The 25780-nt window shown below is 32.7% G+C and overlaps 1 protein-coding gene across 2 annotated transcripts; it reads right to left on the bottom strand.

Annotated features, from left to right (window-relative positions):
- Positions 1 to 23664, bottom strand: LOC132744008 (E3 ubiquitin-protein ligase RFWD3-like). Of its 2 annotated transcripts, none has more exons than XM_060732612.1 (16): positions 23617 to 23664; positions 20112 to 20254; positions 19381 to 19477; positions 17914 to 17992; positions 16314 to 16424; positions 15280 to 15379; positions 12987 to 13267; positions 12277 to 12362; positions 11626 to 11728; positions 7842 to 8020; positions 6689 to 6806; positions 6037 to 6138; positions 5067 to 5230; positions 4027 to 4230; positions 1955 to 2330; positions 1 to 1235 (listed from the first exon to the last, which is right to left on the bottom strand). In XM_060732612.1, the coding sequence occupies exons 2-16, from the start codon at positions 20233 to 20235 to the stop codon at positions 1086 to 1088; spliced, it is 2274 nt and encodes a 757-aa protein (XP_060588595.1). In that variant the 5' UTR covers positions 20236 to 20254; positions 23617 to 23664; the 3' UTR covers positions 1 to 1085. The 2 variants fall into 2 exon arrangements, with proteins under 2 accessions (XP_060588595.1, XP_060588603.1); XM_060732620.1 differs by having other exon boundaries at positions 23580 to 23657.
- Positions 23665 to 25780: the final 2116 nt, after the last annotated feature.

Here is a 25780-nt window from a genome sequence, read left to right as displayed (position 1 = left end):
ATAAATGTTCAGTTTATAATGAATGCATCAACTAATAGACCCCACTTCCCTGAAAGAACCATGGTATAAAAATTTTGACACAGTATTTACAAAGCATGCCTCCAACCTGACAATTTTATACAAAATATATGTATATACTTTACATGTATAATGTATATACTTCAGGCATAAATGGTCACCCAAGTAGAACCAATGACTGTCCATAAGCTAGCTGGGTGAAATAATCCAAAGTTCCTGGTGGGACTTTAACCCACAACAGTGAGACTGAAAGGCAAGTGATTTGAAGTCAACGACCTAAACCACTCTGTCACGAACACCACTATATATTACTACACAAAGGTAAAGCCCTCTGGATTTCTTATATGGCTAATAAAGCAGTAAGTTGTATTCTTTTTCCAGCAAATCTACTTGAACACTTTCAATTTTCTTTCTTAACACTTTCACTTAACAAGAGCATACATGTATGAGTACAAAGTATTGTAAGTTCTGAATATTTTCCAGGAACACATGTTCAAAGATATTTCTCCCTCTTAAGCTAGTCTCTTCACAGTTACTCCCCTAGTTTATAATTCTCATTTAGAAAATAGTCTGACTACAAAGCTTTTCAACAAGTCTATTTCTCCTTTCAATTGCTCTCCTGTAGCCGGAGGTATCCATGTTCATTGAACATAGTCCACAGTTTCTTCCCCTGCTATCAGTCTGATTAGAGTAACTTCCCTTGTTTGTTATTCTTATTCTGCTGATGAAATCTTGTTTTTAGGTCCATTTGTAGACTTTAAATTGGACACACAATTCATCAGTTACTTCCCCTGTAATACAGACTCTCACTAACATATGCAATAGTTACTTCCCTTGTTAAAATGACATTAACAATTGAGCACATAATGTATCAAGTCCATTCGTAACCTTTAAGTTGTTTATCTCTTAAAGCTACAGAGTATTCTGAGGTAATGTTTAATTTCCTTGAACAAATTTCCCTCATTCACTAATATATCCAACAGTTACTTCCCCCTGTTATATAGTTTCATTCACTAATATATCCAACAATTACCCCCCTTGTTAAAAGGCACACCATTTTATGTTTATCAGGTCCATTTATAAACTTTTAATTGTTTATCGGTTAAAGCAGCCAGGTATGAGGTATTGTTTATATTCATTGAGCACATGTCTACAGTAACACCCCCTGTTATAAGTCTCTGTGATAGCTGACCTGTGGCAGAGTCCCAAAGATGGACCTGAAAGAGAGGGTAAAATATATCTGCATTACTAGGTATATAATAAAAAATTGTCCTAAGCACTATGGAAGCACTGGTCACATAAAGACATGATTCCTACAAAAGAACACAATCAAGGTATACTTAATTGTCATTTCAACAGAATATTCAGGTTAAAGATTGACAGAACTATTCACTTCATTTCTACCAGTGATTTTTTTTAACTTCCCTGCTAACAACATAAGTGACGACATGGCAAAATGGTTAGGATATCAGAATAGTAATCTAAGGATTACTGGTTCTGTGTTGGTTCAAACCCAATCAGGGGAATGTCTTTGTTTCCTTGAGCAAAAAACTTCATATATATTCATTACTTGGTAATGGTTGGTTTTAGGAGCAGATTTGTGAATGTATCAATAGGCTTGTAGCTTCCTACACCATCAACAAAATTTTATTTTGTAACTGTCAACATAAGCACTTTAAATTTGAAAAATTAAACAACCATAAAAAACTTTTAAGCAATTAAAACATGTTTTTATTCATATGATGATACACATTTTAAATGTACTTTTTATAAAATGACATGATCCAATCTGCCTAAAATATACAACTGATTAGAGCAAATCTGCACAATCTTTGTGATTTCTAACGGCTAAATATAGAATTATCAACAGCTTGTCATATTGAGAAAGGCCTATTTTGCCCCTTCTGTTACATGCAAAAATTCACCGCCTACTTACACTATTGTTAGTTTCATCTCCAGCACACACCAGTAACCTGCTCTTATCAGCTGGATGCTGCTGCACGATTGTCTTTGAGAGGACGGTCTGGGTACGACCCCCGTGGAACGTATGTATCACATTACAACTACAAACATTATCTATCACAGTAGGCTCCGTGCTAATATTTCTCGAGATCAATTCACACAGCTGATGCCGTATCGTCGGGTGGCGGACAGTCGGTCGATAACTGGCGAGAATATGCCGGGTGTTCGGCTCGATGTGTAAACTAGTCAGACTGCCCTCTAGTGGCAGTAAATGAAGTCTATGCTGGTTGTTTGGCAACTTTTCAAAGAATGATAACTTATCCAATTGTCCAATTAACAAACCACCAGATCTGAAGAAAAAAATACTAAATATTAAAATACTTGTATGTAATTTATTATTTTATCAACCACTATAAAGATTCCTAACAGGTGGAATAAAATTAGTTTGAAACTAGATATTTTCATCAACAGTTGAATGTCTTCAGGTTTATTAAAAAACTTTCAATCTTTGGGAGATTATAACTTATTTAAGAAATGTACAACTACTAAGAAATGTATAACTATTCAAGAATTATTAATAAGCCTAAATTCAACATTTATCACCATTTTATCTACACAATTACTAAAGAAGCTTTTCATTCTGAATAAGACTCTTCCAGGTACCATTTTTAGTACTCTCCACTATAACAATTTGGGATATCAAGAGCAAATTTTAATTTGTCACATAAATTAAAAATTATAGAGCTTGGGCAGATAAAATAAAAGCAGTATTAAATTTGCATGTATCTATTCATACAGGGAAAAACCCAATCCGCCTTTCAGGGGGAAAAATAGGGAAAATTCAAAAAAGACAAGGCCATAATATGAAACCAGATAACTAGTAGTGTTCTAGTTACATCTTCATAAATGTCAAAATATTTTCAATCTTTCATGGAAATAATTCCAACTATTGTCAAAGGGAGGCAACTGCTTAGTTTTCAAATTGCCTTTAAAACTTAACTTCCAAAGGTAAAATTAAAGATACTACTATCTTAATGCTCTATGAAACAAGGTGACAACTGTCCTGCTTTTTTATGAGGCAACAATGCTTAAATACAAACCAGTTACATTCATAATTTCTGTTACAGGAATGAAAATGTTGCAAACAATTTGGTACAACACAGTAATAAATATTTTTACTCCCTTTGATTTATTCTCAAAATTTGATTTTTTTTACAGTTTTTGACTTCAATGAATAGCAGACGACACAGAGCATGGATATGCACGGCCTGTCTGATTCTTCATTGGTTCAAACTATTAAAAATTATTTTTTTCTGCGGTGACTTTATTTCTGCGTTTTCTGCGGTCAGTTTCAGCACCGCAGAAATAAAAACCGCAGAATATTTCTCCATGTTTTTTGTAACGATATGTGTCCTACATTATGACCTGTTTCCTCTAAAGTAATAACGACTAACGGATTATAACGGTTAGCGGGTCATCAAGTTATATAAAATTGTTTTCAGCAAAGTATGTAATCTGTGCTTGTAAGGATGTACCTATTGTTAACTATGTCAAGTTATGAATAAAGATATTTAAACATCATAGTGTTTGCCTGTACGCTAAAAGGTTTGTTTACCCCTTATACTGCTAAATAATCGTCGTATACATTAATTGTTGTCTGATTTACAATAAACTTCTATCAATTTTATTGAATTAAAGATACTACCAGGGTATATTTTTCACACGTCATTTCACACTGATCAAAAGATGCATACTGTCTTATTGTTGCGCATTATATTTGTTTGCAAGCAAACAACTATAATTGTTTGTAAATACTATGTAGTTTTGTGGTGACAACGATAAACAAAATTTTAATGCGAATGTGTACATGCAAATAAATTAGGTAGAGTAATTGACTTAGACTTTGATAAGATGAGCCGCAGAATTTAAATCATGCTTTGTCCAAAGAATGTGCCGCAGAAATAAAGCCCGCAGAAATAAAAACATGCCAAAATTTGGAAAAAACGCAGAATTTGGAGCCCGCAGAAAAAAACACTTATACTGTACCTGAAATCTGCACTCATATCTTCTGTCATATAACACAGTGAGGCAACTGGAGATCGGCTACCCTCGCTGTTAAATTCTTGGACTGGACCCTCGGTATTTCGGATATCAAACTCTAGAACGAGTCCATTTTGTTGACCGGCATAGAAATAGTTCCGGTCTTGAGCGTTCCATACACAACTCCATGCTGGCATAGCAGTCTCGTATCTAAAATATGCCAATATATTATATAAAGTTTATCTTCATTTGAAAATTCTTTACAAATGAAGTTATACGCTATGAACCCTTACTTTGCTTAATTTATTAAATGGGCTATTTTGGTTTTTGGTTGGACATTTACATCGCACCAACACAGTTAAATTATATGTCGGCTTTCCACCTTTTTCGGGAAGATAACCTCAAGTGCCTCTCAATACATAATTTGAGGCACTGGCATTCATCTGTTGTTCCTTAAACTAGCTGGATAGCTTACTCACATGGAAGCATTAGAACCTACAGTGGAGAGGGACAAGTGGTCTGAAGTCAACAACTACAATTTTTCAGCCATGGTTGCCCTTCAGACTATGAATCTGGAACAATCTGCTTGTAGTTTTAAGATTTCACTCTCATAAAATTTACAAGCAGTTTGCAGCAGTTAATTGGGAATTTATACAAGCCAAATAGAAAATCTACCATCTTTCTGCTGTTGGGGGTCGTGCTAAATTTTAACCACTGATTTATCTAAATACTCAAACATAATTATGCCAACAATAGCATAGATACTGCTCAGAAAGTATGGAATTACTGGCTAGTCTTGTTCTTTTGATCACATTTGGTGTCGGATTCTAGCATGTAAAAGTGTAAATAATATTATGATAATGATAATAATAATGTCACATTGATGTTACCACCTGAGTGGATAATACATCAAGTAGTGATCTATTATCCTTTATGAATATACAGCTTTAAAAAGATTGTAAGACTCATTTAGAGTAGATCTGTTTGTAATTACCACTTGTGTAAGGTCCTAAATATATATAACCTATACTAAAACAACAACTTACGTTTGAACGACAGCGTTACTAAGCAGACTAGTCATCTTCACTTTTTTATCCAGCCCACACGATAGCAACATGCCGTCTTCCACAGTGGGATGAAATGCCACATCTCTTATTGCTTTATTGTGAATCGTTATGTACTGAGATGTTTTAAAATCTAACGTGCATATCTGTTGAAAAGATCAATAATATTTTGGTAAACAGTAAGCAACTTTTTTTGTAAAACTATAGTAAAGTAATTGGACACAATTCCATTTTATTTATTTTTTTATAAAATCAATTTTGGTCAACTTTTAATCATAAAGGGAGACACAGGCAAAAATTTTCATTTCCTCCTTTTGAATTTTTCATTCATTATTCTGTAAATGATCTAAAAATGAATATACTAGGCAGTCACAGGAACAAAACTTTTCTCCTTATAAAAATAAAATGGTTGTTTCCTAACTTGACCCACATGGGTCAGGTTGGAGACTTAAGATTTCACAATAGTTGTCACAGTGAACTCTTGAAACGTTAAAGAACATGTCAAATGAATTACTTACAATTGTTTCAATCATACAATATCCATAATATCTGTTATTGTAACTTCACTGGTTTGTTCAAGTCACATGATTTGTTTTAAAACTTAACTACTTGGTGATTCTGTCGGCGTCTAAATTTCATTCAACATGTATGGATATATTTACTTTTCAAACCCAAAATATATAGAATATATATAAAAATTCATGCTGGGACTTTACAAAATGTCATTTTAGCGTGATTTCAGTTTTACTTCATGAAATGTAAATACCAAATATGAACGTTCCAATAGTCTGCAACAATAGTCTGGATAAACATCCAATTCCAAGGCATTTAAATTGAAAATCACGTATGAAATATAAGATGGGAAGCATGACATGCAGTACAAACAGAACTTCACATAAAATAAAATTTCACCCGTTATGAATACTGTAAAATGGTTAAAATCTGATATTACCTTTTTCACACCAAACCCTGGAAATAGTGGGCTGGAAGATGGCTGTGAAGCAACTATGGTGGCCAGTGAAGGACAGTGTGCCATAACACGACAGTTACCAGCCTGAAAAAAATAAATTAACATCGGTGAACTTTATGGTTGAAAGAAATAAATTATATCAGGTACATCTGGATACCAGAATAGAACCATCAAACTGTCTTTAGCGATCTGGAAAGCTTCCTCATATGAGAAGATCCTTCATCCCTGTTGGGAATCACACAGCAAACATAGCAGAAAGAGGGAAAACATCAAACAATGATAATATTTCTGTGCAACTATGCTTTGTTTCCCTACATCAATTTTAACACATATTTTTGGTCCTATCTTGATCCACATAAATGGCTTTCCTTCATAATCAGTTTTAATCAGCACTAAAAACTAGTATTTAATTTACCACAGCAGGTTTTCAACAACCCTTTGCGTTTTCTCATTTAATTTAAATTCAATGATAAAGACATTGTTAAGGAGGTATAACTATTCAAGTTCTATAATGTCAAGCTTTTAAGTACTTTGAGTACAAAATTGTCATCATAAATTTAAATTCTCAAACATTAGTATATTCTATAAATATAACAGCAAAATCATTTCAATATTTTCTATATCATAAACTTACATCCCATATTTTGATTGTTTTGTCTAGCACAAATTGTCCAGCAACTTGTGACAATTTCAACCCTGTAAGAACACTGTCAACTTTCTTCCCTACATTCAATCCCGCTGCACCGGTACCACTATAATGAGATAAAATATAAAACATGTTAATGACGTGTTCCTTACAACATGTATATGAAAGAATTTACTAAAACACTTAATTGTTATTGAAACTGTCAAATATTAGAACACAAACATTGGTAACTTTGATGGATGCTTCACAATCAAGCTTTGACAAAACAATTACAAAAATATGAATGTCAATTTTACAAGACCTTGACCCAATTTTGACCCAAGATCCCAACACAAAGGTAGCTCACAAACAAAAGACGGTATCAACACAAGAAATATCACAATTTTTTTTTATGCAGTTGAATTTTAAGCCACAATGCCACTGTAAAGGTCATAAGGTGACTTTCAAGCTGAACTGGTGGATGATGATATATAAAATAACTCTTAGTTGATTATTTCAAGGACAAGTTGGTACTGAATAGAATCATTGTCCTTCCGTAAACTAGCTGGATAATTTCCTCTGACATTATAAAAGAATTAAGAGTTACTGACAGGATTCAAAGGCACAGCTGTGAGGGAAAGTGGCTTGAAGTGGCAACCATGTCCACTTGGTCATGGAGAACCACTCAAATATCTTAGAATTCACTCAATAAATGAAGGTCATACAAAAAAGAGCAATTGTGAAGTGTATTTAATATTATAGAAATCTTTAACTCTTACCCCGCTAAATATCTTAAATGGACTTGTCTGTCTTGCAATCTGGACAAAACCATTCATCATTTTTAGGGAACATTGTTTAAATACTGATTGAGAAGTGAACAGTGCAGACCATGATCAAAGAGCACCGAAAAGCCTGCAGTTTTTTTGTCTGCACTGTTCGCATGGGTATATTTAGTTTCCACCAGAACGCCAAAGTTTAAGCAGCTACTGGTACAAAGCAGACTATCTATCTCCAAGGTAACTGTTTAAGGCAATAACTAGGCTTGATCTGATATGCAACAAAAAGAAAAGTTTTAAATCAAAGCCATCATCATTCTATCAGCCTTGTGTATTTAATCAAACTAAATATTTTCATAAGATATTGAAATAATGCAGTAAAGTACCCAGATTTTCGGAGTTGTGACTTCAACATTTCTATTTCCAGCTTGAGCCTGTTATTTTCCTCTATGGTCATTTGGTACTGTAAGCGTATTTGTGCCCCTTCCATTTCTGCTTTACGTTTTGCATCTCTCTCCTTCTCTAGGTCCTTCAGTGCCCTGTCTCTCTCTGATGTGTCCAAAGCCTGTAACACATTTTTTGTTAAGTTCAAAATTATCCATATAATTATAAATGGGGTTGTGATAATATACCTATGGAAATCTTGAAAAATGATTGCTCCGTGTCTTTTCTTCATATTTTGTATAATATCTGTTTTTCAAAAGGAATTATTCCTTCTGCATGGAATAAGATAATAATAAGCCCTATACCGAAATCAAGTACTGCCGATCCAAGAGATCCATTGTCATATAGGAGGCTTGTCATTGTCTTGCACCATGTATAAGATATACTGTACAATTTTTGAATAACCGTTTATCAAAATGGGCAGAATCTAACAATATACTCAGTGATGAGCAAAATAGTTTTAGGAAGGGTCGCAGTACCATTGATCATTGTATCATCTTTAACTAATATTGTAGAAACTAGAAAGAAACAGAAATTATCAACCTTTTGTGCATTCATTGATTTCCGTAAGGCATATGACTTTATCGACAGATCATTGTTATGGAACAAATTAGATAGTAAGGGTATCCATGGTAATATGTTACAGGCAATACAGTCATTATATAACTCAGTTTCATCTTGTGTAAGGATAAATAGCCTTACAACAGAATGGTTCGATGTTAAATGTGGGCTCCGACAGGGTGTTTCGTTATCTCCTTTATTGTTTAATTTGTTTATAGATGATCTTGTTGTAAAAATTAAAGCTATTGGGTAAAGGAATTGATATAGATAATGATAAGGTTTGCATTTTATTATATGCCGATGACATTGTTCTTGTAGCTGAAACTGAAAATGATCTTCAACTTATGCTTAATGTTTTGTCAAATTGGTGTACATCAAATGCTATGATTGTAAATCATGATAAGAGCAACATTATTCACTTTAGGTCGCAGTCGGCCAGCAGATCCTCATTTGTTTTCACATGTGGCGAGCATAGTCTAAAAACTGTAGGACAATATACTTACCTTGGTCTGTTACTTGATGAGTTTCTTGATTATAATAAGACCGCTAAATGTATAGCTCAAAGTGCAAGTAGAGCACTGGGGTTACTTATTGCCAAATCGAAAGCATTAGGGTCCATGCCATATGATGTATTGTTAAATTGTATGATTCAATGGTTTGGCCAGTCATTTCATATGGTGCTTCTATTTGGGGTAATAAGTCATTCTCCTGCATTGATGCGATACAGAATAGGGCAATGCGTTTTTATCTGGGGGTAGGGCGGTATACACCTACAGCAGCTTTATATGGAGAATTAGCTTGGCAGCCTACACATGTGAAACAATGGAGATCTGTATGTCAACAATGGCATAGATTGTTAGAATGGATGTAAATAGAGTTAATTATAAGATCTTTTCTACTTGTTTGCGCAAGAGCAGCAATAGGTGTAAAAACATGGCAATTTATATTTAATAATTATATGGAAAAGTTAAATTTAGTAGAGTATGCACGTGGTTTGTGCAACAGTCTCATCTAAGTCTTTTTGTGAAAAAGTTGTTCAAAAATGTATGTCATTATATAAAGCTTAATGGAGGAATGTTAGTCTAAATGGGAATGGTGGTAATAAATTGAGAAACCTATAAGTTGTTAAAAAATGATTATAAAACTGAAAATTATTGTAAACTATATTTGCCACGTAAACACATGTCTGCACTAGCGAAATTCAGATGTGGAGTAGCTCCCATAAAGCTTGAAACTGGTAGATATGAAAACATTGCTGTTGACAGTAGGATATGTCCAATATGTAAAATTACAGTTGAATGTGAAAAACATGTATTATTATCTTGTAATGCATATGAGCACATTAGGTTACCTATGTTAGAAAAAGCACGTAACATAAGGCCAGAATTTGTTGACCTCTCTGATGAAGATAAACTTGTATTTATTCTCTCTAACAATGATATTGTTAAAGTCACAGCCAAAACCTGTTACAATATTCTTCAACTCCGCTACAATATATTGTACAAGTAAGGTTTTTCAGACCACTTAGTGTTTTAGTTTCTTTTTAAAATTAATTTTAGTATAGTCTTTTAACATCTTTTTCAGATGACAGGTGCTTATGGTACACGATAGTAAATTTTATTGTACAAATGTGATGATAGTAATTTGTATGATACAAATGAAACATATCTGTTTTAAACATGATAAGTTGTTTTACCTACTAATGTATAGAATATCACCACTGACCAATCATCCATGGTCTGACCATGGGTGATATAGTTTTATTAAATTTGTGGAATAGTGCCACTTTTTAGAACACTTTGAGATGCCACTTTTTAGAACACTTAGAGATTTATTATCAAAATATCTTACAGCATTTCTTCATTTATTTTTTTTTTTTTTTTTATTGAAGGTCAGTGGGGATAATCTAACTTTTATGATGTAAAATGGTCTTATAATGTATCTTTACTGTTAACAATAGGAACTAAATATCAATTGTAAATGGATAATGATAAGTATATATATGATATAGTCTCTTATAATTCTATTGTAGAATGGTCATATGTATTTTTTATCAATTTTTAATATGTTTTATGTATATATGTATGCATATGAAAGAGACTGAAATAAACTAATAAACATATAATTAATTGTTTAAAATGGTCAGCATAAAATGAAGTACAAAGAGTTTTTTGATAGGCTAAAACTGGACATATTTTCACATGATTTGTATACCATTTGATCTAGGTCTGGACCAATAACTTGTGTGCGAAATTTCAGAGCATTCACTGACTATGAATTTTCAGAATAATCATTTTTTGTGTTAAATGCAGTGTTTATATTAGGACGCGCGATTGCGCGATTCACCCTAGTATTTCAAAGATCGCACACAATTCAAAATCATGTGCATGAAAATCGCGCATCTATAAAAAAAAGTTAATAAAATCGTAAAACTTCCATCCTGCATTATATTTGGTTGTTTTGTTTACATTTACACAGGAAACCGAAGGGAGGTAACTGTAAGCTAATTATAATAATTTAGTACCTTACAGGAGTTGACGGAAATAAATGGTACCCACCGGAACTAGTGTGCTGGGTCTGACAGTTGGGCGCCATTTTAGTTTAGTAAATAATTAAAGAAAAATTAAGCAATTCCTAGCTTAGCTACGATCTAGACGTGAAAGGTAGGTCGATTGTTTGTATTGTCAATCCCTTTATAATCAATCGCAACAGTTCTATAATAATTTGTTTTCGTTTAAAAATTAAGGGGGGACAACTTCTGCTGCCTTAAATAAATATTTTCGTTTTAATTATTTCATCGGTTGAATGCCTCGGTGTTAACTTAATGCAGATGATTTAGCATTGGCAGTTTATATTGGCACCCCTTGATTTTGAAAATCCCCCCCCCCCCTTTTTTGAAATAAAGGGGGGAAAATCACCCCTATTTTTGAATTCCTAGAACAGACACTGTTAAATGACCTAAAAATAAAAAACATTTTTTAGCTTCTATGTCAAATTCAGCCAAGAATTGCTCAAAACATCAATTTTCAATATCATCTTCAGTATATTATTACTTTTGAACAGTTTATACAGTAATAAAAAGAAAATAACCATCATTTAATCTTGATCATGGGGTTTTTTATGTGAAAAAAAATGTGATTTGTAATATTGAGATATGTAAATTACCTTTATAGATTTTGCATACAACACTCTGATATCTTGTCGTTTCGCCTTGGCATTACATTGCGGACATTTTCCACCTTGACCTTTCAACCACTTCTCTATACAACTGTAAGATATGAGTAAAACATTCAACAATATACCAATGGTCAAATGTAGAGCAAAAATATTGGCCTTTGATCCCACAATATTCTTGCATTATTTTCATTTACATCGTAAATCATATGTAAAATCTTCAAATGGGCAAAAATGAAGCATCAACATTTCAAAACACTTTGAAGTCCTTTAAAGTTTGTACAATTATCAAAATTTTTCATACTGCTGAATTTTAGAAATGTTGTTGCTTTGACCTCAGGTTCCGTATGTACATTGTTTCAGGCACAAACGGGCACCTGAGTAGAACAACGGACATTTTGTATGCTAGCTGGATAGTAAGAGGCAAATGATATGTAGTCACAATCTTATCCACTCGGCCATGGACGCCCCTTTGCTTTGCATTTCAAGTGTCTGCTGTTGTCTTATTAGATTTTAATATCAATTCAATATTTTATGCTGCCTAGAAACTTGATATAATTCTTTTTGTAAGTCCTAATTTTCTCATAGGAACAGTAACAAACTTGGCATCTGTATAACTGTATGAGAACCATCATTTCTTACCTTTGTCCAAACAGATGACCACATCTTAATGAGCATAACCTGTGAAGACCAGATGTTGTCCATGTATCAAAACAAATAGGGCATGTCTGAAAATAGTAGAATTACATTTAACTCTTTAAAACCATTTGAACTTAAGAAAATGGTTATATCTCTGGAAAAAAACAATACGCCAACATCCTGGCCTATGTGGGATTCAAACTAGAAATTTCCAGTCTACAATACTCTATACCATTGGGACAAAAAATGAAGTTATAAAACATTTTATTTATAGAAACTGAGACGTAAGTGCACATATAACAACAAGCATACATTGTATATCCTTCGGTCTAAAAATATTTTTTAAAATAACATAGCCAATGGAGCTCTCCCTATGCATACCAGGTAGATCCCTGACCTGTCTTATTCTAATTATCAGATTAGTGAAAACAATAAGAATTTCACCACAACATATTTGTTAACAAAAGAGCATGTCCATGTTTGTGGTTAAATCTATTGTTATTCAAATTAAGGGTCAGAGTAGGGATCCATCAATTGAGCTAAGCAGGCAGGCAAGATAACATCACAAAAACTCAGTTAGTAACATTATACACTTAATTCAGCAGACTGTTGAATTAGCCTCAAAAACAAATTTCGCCAAATTTAACAAGTAAAACAAAGTAATGATTCAGCCAAAGCAATTTGGCAAAAAAAAACTTTTTATTCAAACTTACTTCTCCTTCATCTTCATCCTCTTCTACTTTCTTATCTCCACTTACTGAAGATTTTTCAGGGGAGTGAACTCTCTTCCGCTTAGGGCTTCTAAAATCAGCGGGTGACTGCCCTTGACCACCAAGAACTTGTACAATAGGTAGAGGAGTAACAGTACTAGGTCCAGGTGTAACTGGGGTAACAGTTGATGGTTCTGTCACCTGTGCAACAGCTGGGGCAACATCTGATGTCTGGACTGATGTGTTTGAGGGATAGGCGTGATCTTCAAGGCTTATTTGACCAGCTGTAACAGTGTAAGGTAAATAATTTATATATTTGATCTACTTATAAACTTTGATTGTATACATTGTACTTGTTAAGATATTGCATAATTCCAGTTCATGTGCAAATCACTAAAATACAAAAATTGCGGGCATGAATGACTGAAAAGCCTTGTGCAATATGAATTTAATCACGCACAAACAATGGATTTTCATTATAATCTCATTTTGTACAAAAATCAATATTCCATGGAATATGGGAATATGAAACATTCTTCAACCAGAGAAGAAATTTTTTTTTATGAAATACCTAACACATCAACTTCCCAATTTCAACACCATGCAAATATACATATGCATTTAGACACTTAATGGATAAGTCATTGTATTTCTAATAAAATATTTAGTGATATCTCTATGTGTGGAATAACCCATGCACTGCATATGAATTATTCATTAATCACAAATTATAAACCATAGAAATATCTCAGAAAAGAGTCAGAACTGTAGCAACAGCATCATTATAAGCAGTTTATGGTTATAAGCAGTATTATTATAAGTGGAGTTTTCTGTATTAAATTTATCAACCTTTCAAACACGAGTGACATTATACACACAATGTTTCCTGGACAATACAAAAAGTGACCAACATCATATTTTTTTCTGGAAAAAGTATTTAAAACATAGCTTTATACCCTTAACGTTAACCCTTAATATGTGTAATGAAATTTGCCCCGTTTTGAATTTGGCATAGTTCAAAAATATTATAATATAATGAATGATTTCACTATCAACAGAGCTCCAGATAGCGTGCGTATAAGCGTAAAATACGCATGGAAAATCTAAAATACGCATCACTTTCAAAATTTGTGCGTCAAAGTTACACACAACAAAATGAAAATACGCTTGTATGTCAAAATTTAAGCGTAAAAGAATAGAAGTGTAAACATTTGATATTCAGATAGAGGATGTTTTGAGCATAAAAATACAATATATATTTCCATTTTATTGCATTGAAAACTAAAAGTTCTGTTGTCAACAACGCATGTTAAAAACGAAAGTAGCAGGAAGTACAGAAGAGTGTAACCTGTGAAATTATTGATATAAATTTTTGCCAGATAATCATCGTAGGAGTTAAGTTTGTTTAGGCACCTATTGAAATGCTTATGTCTCAATATAAACAAAAATATATTTTAATTTCTTTCACTTTTGTTGTTGAAACAAAATAACATGATTTTCACCTGCAGTTTTGTACTCAATATTTTCGTACCCAGTCTACAGTTTCGGACAATTTTCTCTCAGACCAATACTTTTTTTAAGGAAAGATAAAAAATCTTGTTTTTTTTTTAATTCTAATTTCAACTATAATTGTTCAAACTGGAGCATATGATAAGCTACATGCCAACAGAAATAAAGAAAGAAAAATATTGACTCCTAGAAAATATATTTATTTCAGGGCTTCCAATAGTGGAAGTTTGGGAGTCATTTACTCCTTCATTTTGGCATGTGACTTCCGAAAATCTAATACTTTTCCTTCTTTACCAATATAATGTGACTTCCAATATCAGAGATTTTGAAGTCTTTGACTTCCAAATTTTGAAAATGGAAGCCCTGATAATTTTGCTGTGTATCCTAAACTTGAGTTCTAGTATACTCTGGAAGTCTGACTTTACAGGGCACGTTTTGTATTGCTTCACATTGAATTAGTATTTTAGTTTTAAAGGTTTTTCTAAAAAAAGAAAATAAACAAAGAAACAAACAAAAACAATAAGTTAATTTGTTTATAAAAAATGCAAAATGCTTTTTTGACAGATTTTACCCCTTAAGTTTTTTTAAATTTTACCCCTCACTCTAAATTTTGAGGGGTAAAAACCCCTTGGCCAAAAAAATTATTTGGAGCTCTGTATCAAAATATAAAATTTGAGCTACCAACAGTATAGAGCCTCCTCAGACTACATGAATGTGTAGACTGGCCTGTCTTTATACTGGTGGAAAAAGACTAATATAACAGTTCCAGTAGCTTAAGGTTTTATACCTGGCTCTCCTAGCTCTTCTGGAGGTTCAGGGTTGGCTGGTCTGTTTACAACTGTGTCATCATTTCTATCACCATCTGCTGCATCATCACCAGAATCACTCTGAGCAAAAAGAATGATAACTACATATCAGATAATTTATTACATGCTTTTCAGTGGTTTATAGCTGCGCCACACATGAAATATACCTTAACTTTTGGTGCTTCCTTGTTGAAATATATTTCGATCTTACACTGAACTAAACAAATAGCCTCTATATACACTACTGTAGTTAACTTAAGATTGTCTCCTGTTAGATGTCACAGGTACATCTCCAGGGTAGGAAGTGTTTGATTTAACTCAGAGTTTTTTTTAGAAATTGATGAGGATCAGATCCAAAAATAGAAGTATGACAAATCAACTGAAGAAATTAAATATTTGAAAATAAATTATTCTAAAAACTTGGCAAGTCATTTAATCTTCTCATGCCTAACTGCACCCCCACTCCCATTATACACATATTTTCAATGACATCATGCTTTCAATTTTATAAATGAAGTTGTCACCTCATATGTTACTTTAAGAATATTTAGTACGAAGTAAGTATGTAATAAGCATTAAGAGTAATCAAACACTGGCTGCCAACACAGATGGGAGTAACTCAACACAAGTCTCATTTCTACCCTAAACATTTAGTTTATAGACAGATCCTCCAACATGTATGGTAGCAATTGTAAAATCGTTTACATTGTTTTATGTTATTAAGACCTGTAAACTACATTGTATATGGCAATTTTTTTTCTTTTGGTTGGGTTTAAAGTCTAACTGACACATTATAGATCATATGGCGACATTCCAACTATACTGGTGGAGGAAGACCTCACGTGCCCTTTCTTGCATTGCATTATGTCAGGCACGGGCACCTGAGTAGAACCACCAACATTCCGCTTGCTACCTGGATAGCTTCCTCACATGAAAGAACCAAAGTCCCCCGTTGGTATTTGAACCCACAGCGATGTTGGGCAAGTTTGTTTGTAGTCACCGACCTTACACTTACAATATGTTCTATATCTGACGATCCATCAGCAATAGATATAACCTCACTGTTGACAGAAGATGGTCTGGAATTGTCATCATCTATTAGTAACTCAATAACATGGTCAACAGCCTGTAATATAAACAATGATTATCATATTGAGGTCTTAAAACTACAAACAATATCTTGAAAATGATGGTACTAACTTATTAATGCAAGCTTTATAAAAAGATAAACTAAATAATTTTTTATTACAAAAAAAAAAGAAATTTTTTCTAAACAAGGAAAAACAGCAACAAAACTTACAGCTATATTATGCTCAAATTTAATATTTGAAAACACTGATAATTACTAAGTAGCAATCTCTTTTGAAATGTAAAATAAACACCCTTTGAATACACGCAGAGAAGATATGTTACGTTTTAAACTCTACACACTACAGGTAATCACAGTATGATTACATGGTGTCATTAAAAGTCTGGCAGTTTTTATAAGCATAGACCAAATTAATTTGACAAGTATTAAGGAATGCAGCTTCCCCAACATAGTTTGTACATTCACTTATTCAAATTAGACATATTCTGTAAGAATTTACTAGATTTCAATAAGTTTCTGAAATAAAAGTATTTTACCTAAAGATGAGGAAATTAGATAAACATTTTTCACAGATTTAAATATTATGGAGAAAACAATATAAAGTATGACATGGAAATTTTGAAATTGTAAAGGCCTTTTTAAAAGCTCCTTTATCCCCAAAAGACTTATCTGAAACTATATACAGTGCACTCTGGATATAACGAGATCGTCGGGACTTTGCAAGATTCCTCGTTATAACGGGTCTCGTTATAACCGGGACAGAACAAATTGAGAAATCTGACACCGTTGAACATCATTTATTTCTACTTTCGCTTTCGCATATCTTCTTTTTGAAGAGTACATAATGGGAGGTAACTCTTTGCACTCAGTAGTTTTTTGTTTTATTAAAATATACATGTAAATAAATATATCTAGCTATCATAGAATTTGAACAAAACATATGAAAACCCATACTACGTCAAACCGCTAGTGTTTTTATTCATATGCACATTTTAAATTATTTTTTTTCAAAAGTCATGCAGTGTATTTCTCACGATCACCGAATAACACTGCAAGAAATTAGCTGCTTCCTTTGTGCTAATCACTTAATGAAATTGTTTTGTTATAAGATTTCGTCACCTAAAGGACAATTTAGCCCAGAGCGCTGACAAAACAAGACTGACACATTTGATCGCTAATTGCTCAATAATTACTTCCTAAGATAACCTTTGTTTTTGGTCACCATTGTTTATCTCAAGGTGTCAAACTGATGCAGACGAAGTGCCAATGATGTGACCTCGTTAAAATTATGAAAATTATGCATGGGAAGGCGAAAATATGTACGTTGTTACCGATATCTCGCTAAAACCGATCTCGTTATAAACGATATAAAATGAAAGGAAAATAGAAGGAAAAAGGCCGGGACACAGTAGAATGTACGTTAGAAGCGGTAACTCATTAAAACCGATCTCGTTATAAGTGGAGCAGACTGTATCTATGTCTTGAATATCATTTAAATTTTCAAGTTTGATATATAACAGTTTACCTGTCCGGGTTGCACGTCTCTACTATTAGGTTCTCGTCTCTCTCTAATCAGCCAATCACTGAGATCCGATCCACTTGTACTACAAACAAAATGCAATTAGCAAATTTATCTCATTAACATATTTGCAATGTCAATACATCAGAACCTATGCTTACCTAAACGCAGGTATAATTTTCTAGAAGCAATAATATATCTGTACATTAACAGTTACTTAGTCACTAAAGCAGGTTTTTTTTCACAGGATTTTGGGAACATAACCCATACCCATGGCATTGGAAATTTCAGCAATGTTTTGTTAAAAATTGGGAAAAATTGCGTGACTTAAGTTTTGTAGTGATTAAATGAATGCAAAGAATCACTGTCTAGGATGGTATCTTAAGGCATTTAAGCACCATATCAGTGGAGAAGCCTTGATTTTCAAAGATTTTAGAATTTTATTCAATATTTTTAATTTTTTATTTTGTAACTTTCAATTGGGATTTGTTTCCTTGGATTGGGAAAATAATATACTATTTTCAATTGGGAATATGACCGAATATCGGCTATAAAATAAGCCAAAAAAATCCCTGCTAAGTAACTGTTGATGTACAGATATATTATTGCTTCTAGAAGGAATATTCCCAGATGTCCCTTTGGACAATGCTAACAATATGGCCAAACTATGAGGTACAGAAAGAGCACCTCATGATTGTGGCCATAGATACACCTGCCATTACATGTACCATATGGATAGTAGGTCCATTAATCAGTTCATTCAGTGTCTATTCTAGGATTCAAAAAACAGGGGGGATTTTTATCGAAAAGTGAGAATTTATTTATTTGTTGATCTTTCATCTTCTTTCTCTATGTAAAATTTTCCCCCTGCCTCTGAAAAAATAGGGGGGTATTCTTAAAAATATGAGTGAATCCCCCATCCCCACTCCTATAATAGACACTATTTATTTATATTTTTGATTGGAAAGCTCTAATTCTATGTATAACTACTTGCATCTTTTTTCTTTCCACTTTCAATATTAAATTAAATTAAATCTTGATGTGTTTGCAAACTTAAAACTTGAAACTTTGTGGAACCCATTGTCAGCATATATAATTCACAAGCAGTGACAAACCAGACAGATGTGCAAATAAAACTGGAAATGGCCATTTCGCTTTTTTTTCTTACACTGTTGTATTCTGGGGACATGGCCTTTTACTCTAATGCAGTGATTTTCTTTTTTGACATACTTATACAGGCTGTTTCCCCCTGGCCAAAATATTATATTTTCCCCTTAAAATGGAGTCATGTTCAGTAAAAAGGTTTTGTAACTGCAGTAAAAAAAAGTTAAATTACTAAATCAATAGCTCTTGATGGGGAAAAATCAAAATTTAAAATAAAAAATTTGAGTAAACTAAATGTAAGGCCAAGATAAAAATCTTAGTTGTTTTTCTAACACTTGGCTAAATGTGATACACATTAATAACTATTACCTGTGAGTTCTGTTGCCGCTATTATTTTGATTTCTTTGACCTGCATACACAGTTGCTATGGGCGATAATGGCTCTACATCTACTTCACTAATATCCACTAAAATTCAAAAAAAAAGATTGTATAAACGATTATGAAATTTTATTCATACATAATAATTGTGCAAACAAAAGTATTGGAAATGATACAACATGCAAAATTTACCAAAACATATAACTTTTAAATCAACTTCTCTTGTTTGTTTGTTTTTCAATTCTTTTCGCCCATTTTAATACATCTTTTAGCATATTTCAGCAGTTGATCCACCTAGCAGGCTTTCCTAGATAACTATCCAGTAATTACCAATTTCTCTGCAAGTTATCGACTACTTATAATCTAAATCTACAGTGAGAGACAAATGACTGTTAGAGTAGACTGTCAATAAATGTCAGAGATCAATTATAACAGAAAAATTTATGTTTTAAGTACATTTAAAAATCTGGAATGAAAAAAACAAACCAAAAAAAACATTTTTTTTGTAAACATGTAGCATAGTGTCACATAATAACAATAACTTTAATTCCACCTCTGTATTTGTTGTTTTACCTTTGAAATGGGAATTTTCTACTTTTCTTGAGACTGGGGAAAAAATATTACTTTAATAGACTGGGAACATGACCCAATATTGGTCACCAAAATACATATTAGCGGAAAAAAAGCTTCTGTTTTGGAAAAAACAACAATTTTTTCCTACATTCTAGGTCCAAAGACGGTAGTCTAGGAAATAATGGAAGTCTACTTGTTCGCTGCGAGATCTGTGTGGATGTGTTAACAGGGGACGGTGGCACAACTTCAAAAAGGTCCACATTGTCTGCCATTGCATGAACTCATTTTAAACTGAAAAAAAATAATCATGTGGCAAGTGATATTAGTTACTGATATATCTTGTATATTATATATATATTTATATTATATACTGACACAAAAAAATTAACTGTAAACTTGCCTTTTACTAATTTTTTTTTATTGAACAGTTATTACATATAATAAATTAATTTTATCATATTTAAATGCGCAATACAAAATATTATTCATTCATTTTGAATAAACTGTTGTTCAGTCAGGTAATTTTCACAAAAAAACCCACAGGTCACATCTCTGTTGTTTCTCACATGATCAGATGATGTGACTTCGAGATTAAATATCTCCTGAATTTAACTTGAAATAATACTAAAATTATTTATAATAACAGCTTTATTTCCTTTAACAGTAATCAATTCAAATTAAGTCTGTTTGTGGGCATTTTCTTGATATATTGGAAATAAAATTATCAACAACTCCCAGCATTAAATTACTATATGTTTACATGTCTAGTTTCTTAGGGGTAGGTTAGAGCGAAATACCATATCTCATTATCTGTCCTGTGTTTTCATACTATTGTGTTTGTGGCCCTTATCCTAAGACTAACGGAAAGGGCAGAAAAGTTGCGATTGAGTTTTCATGTCGCTGTTTAAAGGTAAGCATTCATGCAAACATTGTTACCTCTAATTAATAGCAAGCTTGAAGAGCTGCCCCGAAGGGCCTGCTCGCAAAGCTAGCATTAGAAACGAGAGTACCTGCTAGATAGTGATGGTTTTGAAAACTCTCGTCCGAAGTACTGAATTGACACATCACAACTTTTCAAATTACAAGATGACAATAAAAGCCAAGGTATTCTGATTGGAAACAGAAGCGTAGACTGGTATCCTGCACACTTAAATGGGAACCATAATAGGACAGAGAACCAGAATAAACAGAAGCAGTGTATAAAATACCAAATGACATTTTAAAAACGGAAAATGTAAAATAAAAATAAACAATTGTTTTATACTATTTCATGGTAAAAGTAAATCAAGCTCACTTTGAGCACAGATATTTAAACAACAGATAGGACACTCCGAAAATAGAGGAGAGCCCGATTCAGACCCCCAAACGTTTGCGCGCTTTGGTGATAATTGTGTTTTCTGCTAGTCTCTGATTTTTATGCTATCGTTTAACTTTGGCGACATCCTTGAATTATTGCTGACATTGCCGACATGGATTTTATCGGAGAACTACTTGTGTGGAAAAGTGTGTTTTGTACGTTTTAGAATAAATAACTATATAACTATTGCTTCTTATAGAAGTAAAAAATGTTTAGTCTTTTCCGTTGATGTACCTCCGGGAATTCAATATGGCGGTATTTTGGCTACTTTTACCCAGGATGCATCAATTCTCACAAAATCTCGTGACATATGATAACTTGCGGTAACACAAACCCGCTGATACTGAGTTTAACTGTGTGACGTCACAACTCTCCTCCATCTTATATTTAACGCCATGCTTTGAGGCTTAGACTTTTTCATATAAATTTAAAAAGACAAAATGCCACATACTGTTGGGGGTCAGATCCTGCCCCCCCCCCAAAGGTGATACGCCCCTGTAAACACTCTATCAAAACTATTTTAATATTTAAACACGAATGGGACTTCTATAAAAATAATTTACATTACAACTAGGGCTGTGCATTGCCATTTTTTCTGTCACAATACATATCACGATACTTGCATTTCCAAACGATGCAATTCATGATATATATTGCATACTTTGATAAAATGCGATGCATATTGCGATTCTTATGTTGCGATGCAATACATATCACAATACTGACTTTCAGACTTTATCTAATATAAAAAACTTGGTCATTTGTTCACAGCATATTTACGAATGTAATGTAAAACTATTTCAATAACAAAACAATAAACTCTTCGACTTGTTATTAAAAATTAATTTTAAGTTTTGATCTTTCAACAATTTACATTACTAATTACTTAATGATTTTTACTTGTTACTAAAGGATTTTTCATTATACCATACCTATTAGTGTATTGCGATACTTTGCCACTATATCGATGCATCAGGTGGTGAAATATGTATTGCATCCTGATATATTGGAATTCATAAATTCATTACCATGCATACATCGAGGATATGGCAGATCGCGATGTATCGATGCATCGATGAATCGTTACACCTCTAATTACAACGATAAAAAATGGTTTTCAAACAATTTTTTAATACATAAATATGAAAATAATACTGTATCAAGTCTCATATCAAGTCTGAGATATAGTAAAGATTGCAGACTCCAAAATGTAAACACGAAAAGTATGCAATACATATCGTGAATCGCATCGTTAGGGGTGAGGCAGGATCTGACCACCAAGCGTCTGTGCAAAATGCGAGTCCGTAATTTTTTGCAGATGTAAGGAATCCGGGTCAGCTCGGCCCTAAAACGTACTCGGCCACCGAGTCAGCTCGGCCCTATACCAACTCGGCCCACTTTTCAATTATTAATATTTAGGTTTGTGTTATCATTGTTTATTGTAATTATTGTAATCATTTATAATACACGGATTGACAGTTTCCACAGGCTTTTCTTACCAGTAGAATTGCAAGTAAAGATAACCGATTGCGTATCTCACTGTATTTCTGACTCGTGATAGGTTTAACCGTAATTTTTTATACTTTCAGTGTCAATGTGTTGAAATATACACTGAGACAGAGAGGAAAAAAAATACGGAAATAAGATCTGTATTTAGCCTTTATTGAAATAAAAGATAATTGAAAACTGGGTCGTTCAAATAGAAGTTACTTTGATGAAAATAAGTCTATATGAAAATATCTATAATATTAACATGAATTTTCGCAAGTATATTTATACATATTAAACTTCTGTTCTTTATTACTTTAACTAGATAATGCACAGACAATGTATTTCTGTTAGTATTTGATAGAAAAAAAAACGTATGACACGTGCATTCATTTCGGCAGCAATCAATGCTCTTATACGGTGATTGGACGTTATATATATTTTTGTAAAGTGGGCCGAGTTGACCCGTGCCGAGTTGGTATAGGGCCGAGTTGACTCTTTTCCGATGTAAGGGAAGCATTTTGAGCAACAAATTTTTATTGAATACTTAACAAACTGTATTTTGCAACCTTAAAACCATCATGATCTCAACATCTTTCACCAATAATGCATTTATTGACATCGTTTTCGGATATATATTTTTTTCGGACGATGCTGTATTTATTTTTAACATAAGCTGCAATCAGTAAATATATTAAGTAGCAGAAACTTGATAATCAACAAAAAAATCAGCAAATCCAGTTCAGTTTCAGCCATTTGATTCTAACATACTAGTATAACACCGTTTGAAAATAAATGCATTTTTTACTTTATTTTTTGGAACTTGCGCCAAATTTTACCCGAACATTATGAAATGGTGGGGGGAAAATCCCGGGATCCGGGATCCGGGACGCCCGGGATCCGGGATCGTATTAGATATATAGGGAAAACTCATAAACTATATTTGTGTTGATTATTGTCGTTATGAGAGGCGATTAAACGTTAACTATTTATTTCTTTAATTGTATGTAATGAACAGTAAATGAATTTAACTTAAGATTTAAATATATTTCGAGTTATTTATTAACAAACTTAAAATGCGGAAATCACAATACTTGTAATTATAGTATAATTGGAAAAATCAAAGTTTTTGTTTCTACACTATTTGGCTTAATTTTATGTTCATGTATTTAAATATTATTTTTAGAAAAGATCAGAAGATATACTTATATGATAACAAAAAAAACTTTTGACGTGTATGACAGGTGGTCAATTCCCGGGATCTCTGAAGTGTTTAATAGATTCCGGCTTTTCTGAAAGCAAGATGGTAATGGTCAATTTCCCGGGATATATATATCTTATACGATCCCGGCTTTTCTTAATGCGATTATCCGGGATCTCTTAAATCTAATAAGGAAAATCAACTATTTTTCGTGACCATTATGGTTGAGTATTTATACATTATTGTAAATACAAGTTCGACTTAATTGGCATGCTTATTTTACGTAAAAGGCGTGTAAAATACTATATAAAAATGCTGATTTATCTGCAAATTAACAAATGTGTTGTTGTTTTTCTAATGATATATACTATACCAGAAGGCTTTCACGTTGAAGAAAAAAAAGAAAGAATACAAATGTAAAACATAAGGTATATATTACAGATGTTTAACAAGTAATCAAGTTCCATGGATCGTATAAAAATAACATGTTTCACTTATAAACAGATATGAATGTCTAAAATGAATATTTTTAAAAGAAAAACAAATTATTTGTCAATTTTTAATATAAAGTGAAAAAGAACTGTAGCGGACCTCATTTTCCTTAAAAAATATGTCCAGTACAGGACCCTAAACCTATCGTCCCTGGTGTTAATTAACATTGGTGTATTAAAGGTGTTTAGTGACACTTCCGACTATGGCCAATAGACCGAATGATAATTTACTCTTTATCTGTACGTCTAATACGATCCCGGTTTTTCTGAAAACTATATTCTTGAACTGGTCAATACCCGGGATCCCTATGTGTTTTAATACGATCCCGGCTTATCTGAAAAATATCTTCTTGGACTGGTCAATTCCCGGGATCCCTATATGTTTAATACGATCCCGGCTTATCTGAAAAATATATTATTGGACTGGTCAATTCCCGGGATCCCTATATGTTTTAATAGGATACCGGCTTTTCTGGCTGCGGTTCGTATAACATTGAAAATAGTAATTCACGTTACATAACTTGATGAAAATTTATATGTGCAAGATCATGGTAAATGAAAAATTGAAAAATATAATGATGAAGCAATTAAAAATTTCAAAACCTTAATTCGATTTAATAGGTGTTGCATTAAAGATTAATTATACTTAAAATTGATATTTTAAAATACTGATAATTTCTCTTTCTGAATGTAAAATAAACATTTTAGTGCAGACATGTAAGATATATTATCTTTATACACACGATATCAGTAAACACAGTGTGAAACACGGTCCATAAAAGGCAATTTAAAAAAAGACCAAATAACTTGACACTGTAAAATGCTTTTGCCAATAAAAACAAGTTTGAGTCTTGCAACATCAAAATATTGTTTCACAAAGCGAATTAATTGAGAAAAGATAAAAAGGCATTATCATAAAATTATACTTCACGCCAGTTTAATTAATGCACTGCATATTTTATGAAAGGTACAATGAATTATATTAATTTTGTGATATTTTCAACTTAAATTTTTTATATTTTTCATATTCTGCTTATTAGATAATGTAAAGAAAATATTTTCCTTCATTTAACGTATTTATAAACAAGATGACAAACGTACACAGAAATTTCGTTAATAATTGAAAAATACTTATTTCTGTTACAACTGTGTTTATTGATACCAGTTGGAAGTCATTCTTTGGGATCAAATCAGTGAGACATGGCCAATGTCATAAAGCCCCTAGGATGATCATTTAGCTAAAGTCGGATCATAATTAAATAACTGGCACGAGTGACGTT

Source organism: Ruditapes philippinarum, unplaced genomic scaffold (genome assembly GCF_026571515.1).
Source record: "Ruditapes philippinarum isolate M1 unplaced genomic scaffold, ASM2657151v2 ctg1608_1_1_1_1, whole genome shotgun sequence".
NCBI lineage: Eukaryota > Metazoa > Mollusca > Bivalvia > Venerida > Veneridae > Ruditapes > Ruditapes philippinarum.
Note: the sequence above shows the minus strand (reverse complement) of the source record. Positions and strands in the feature narration are given on the sequence as shown.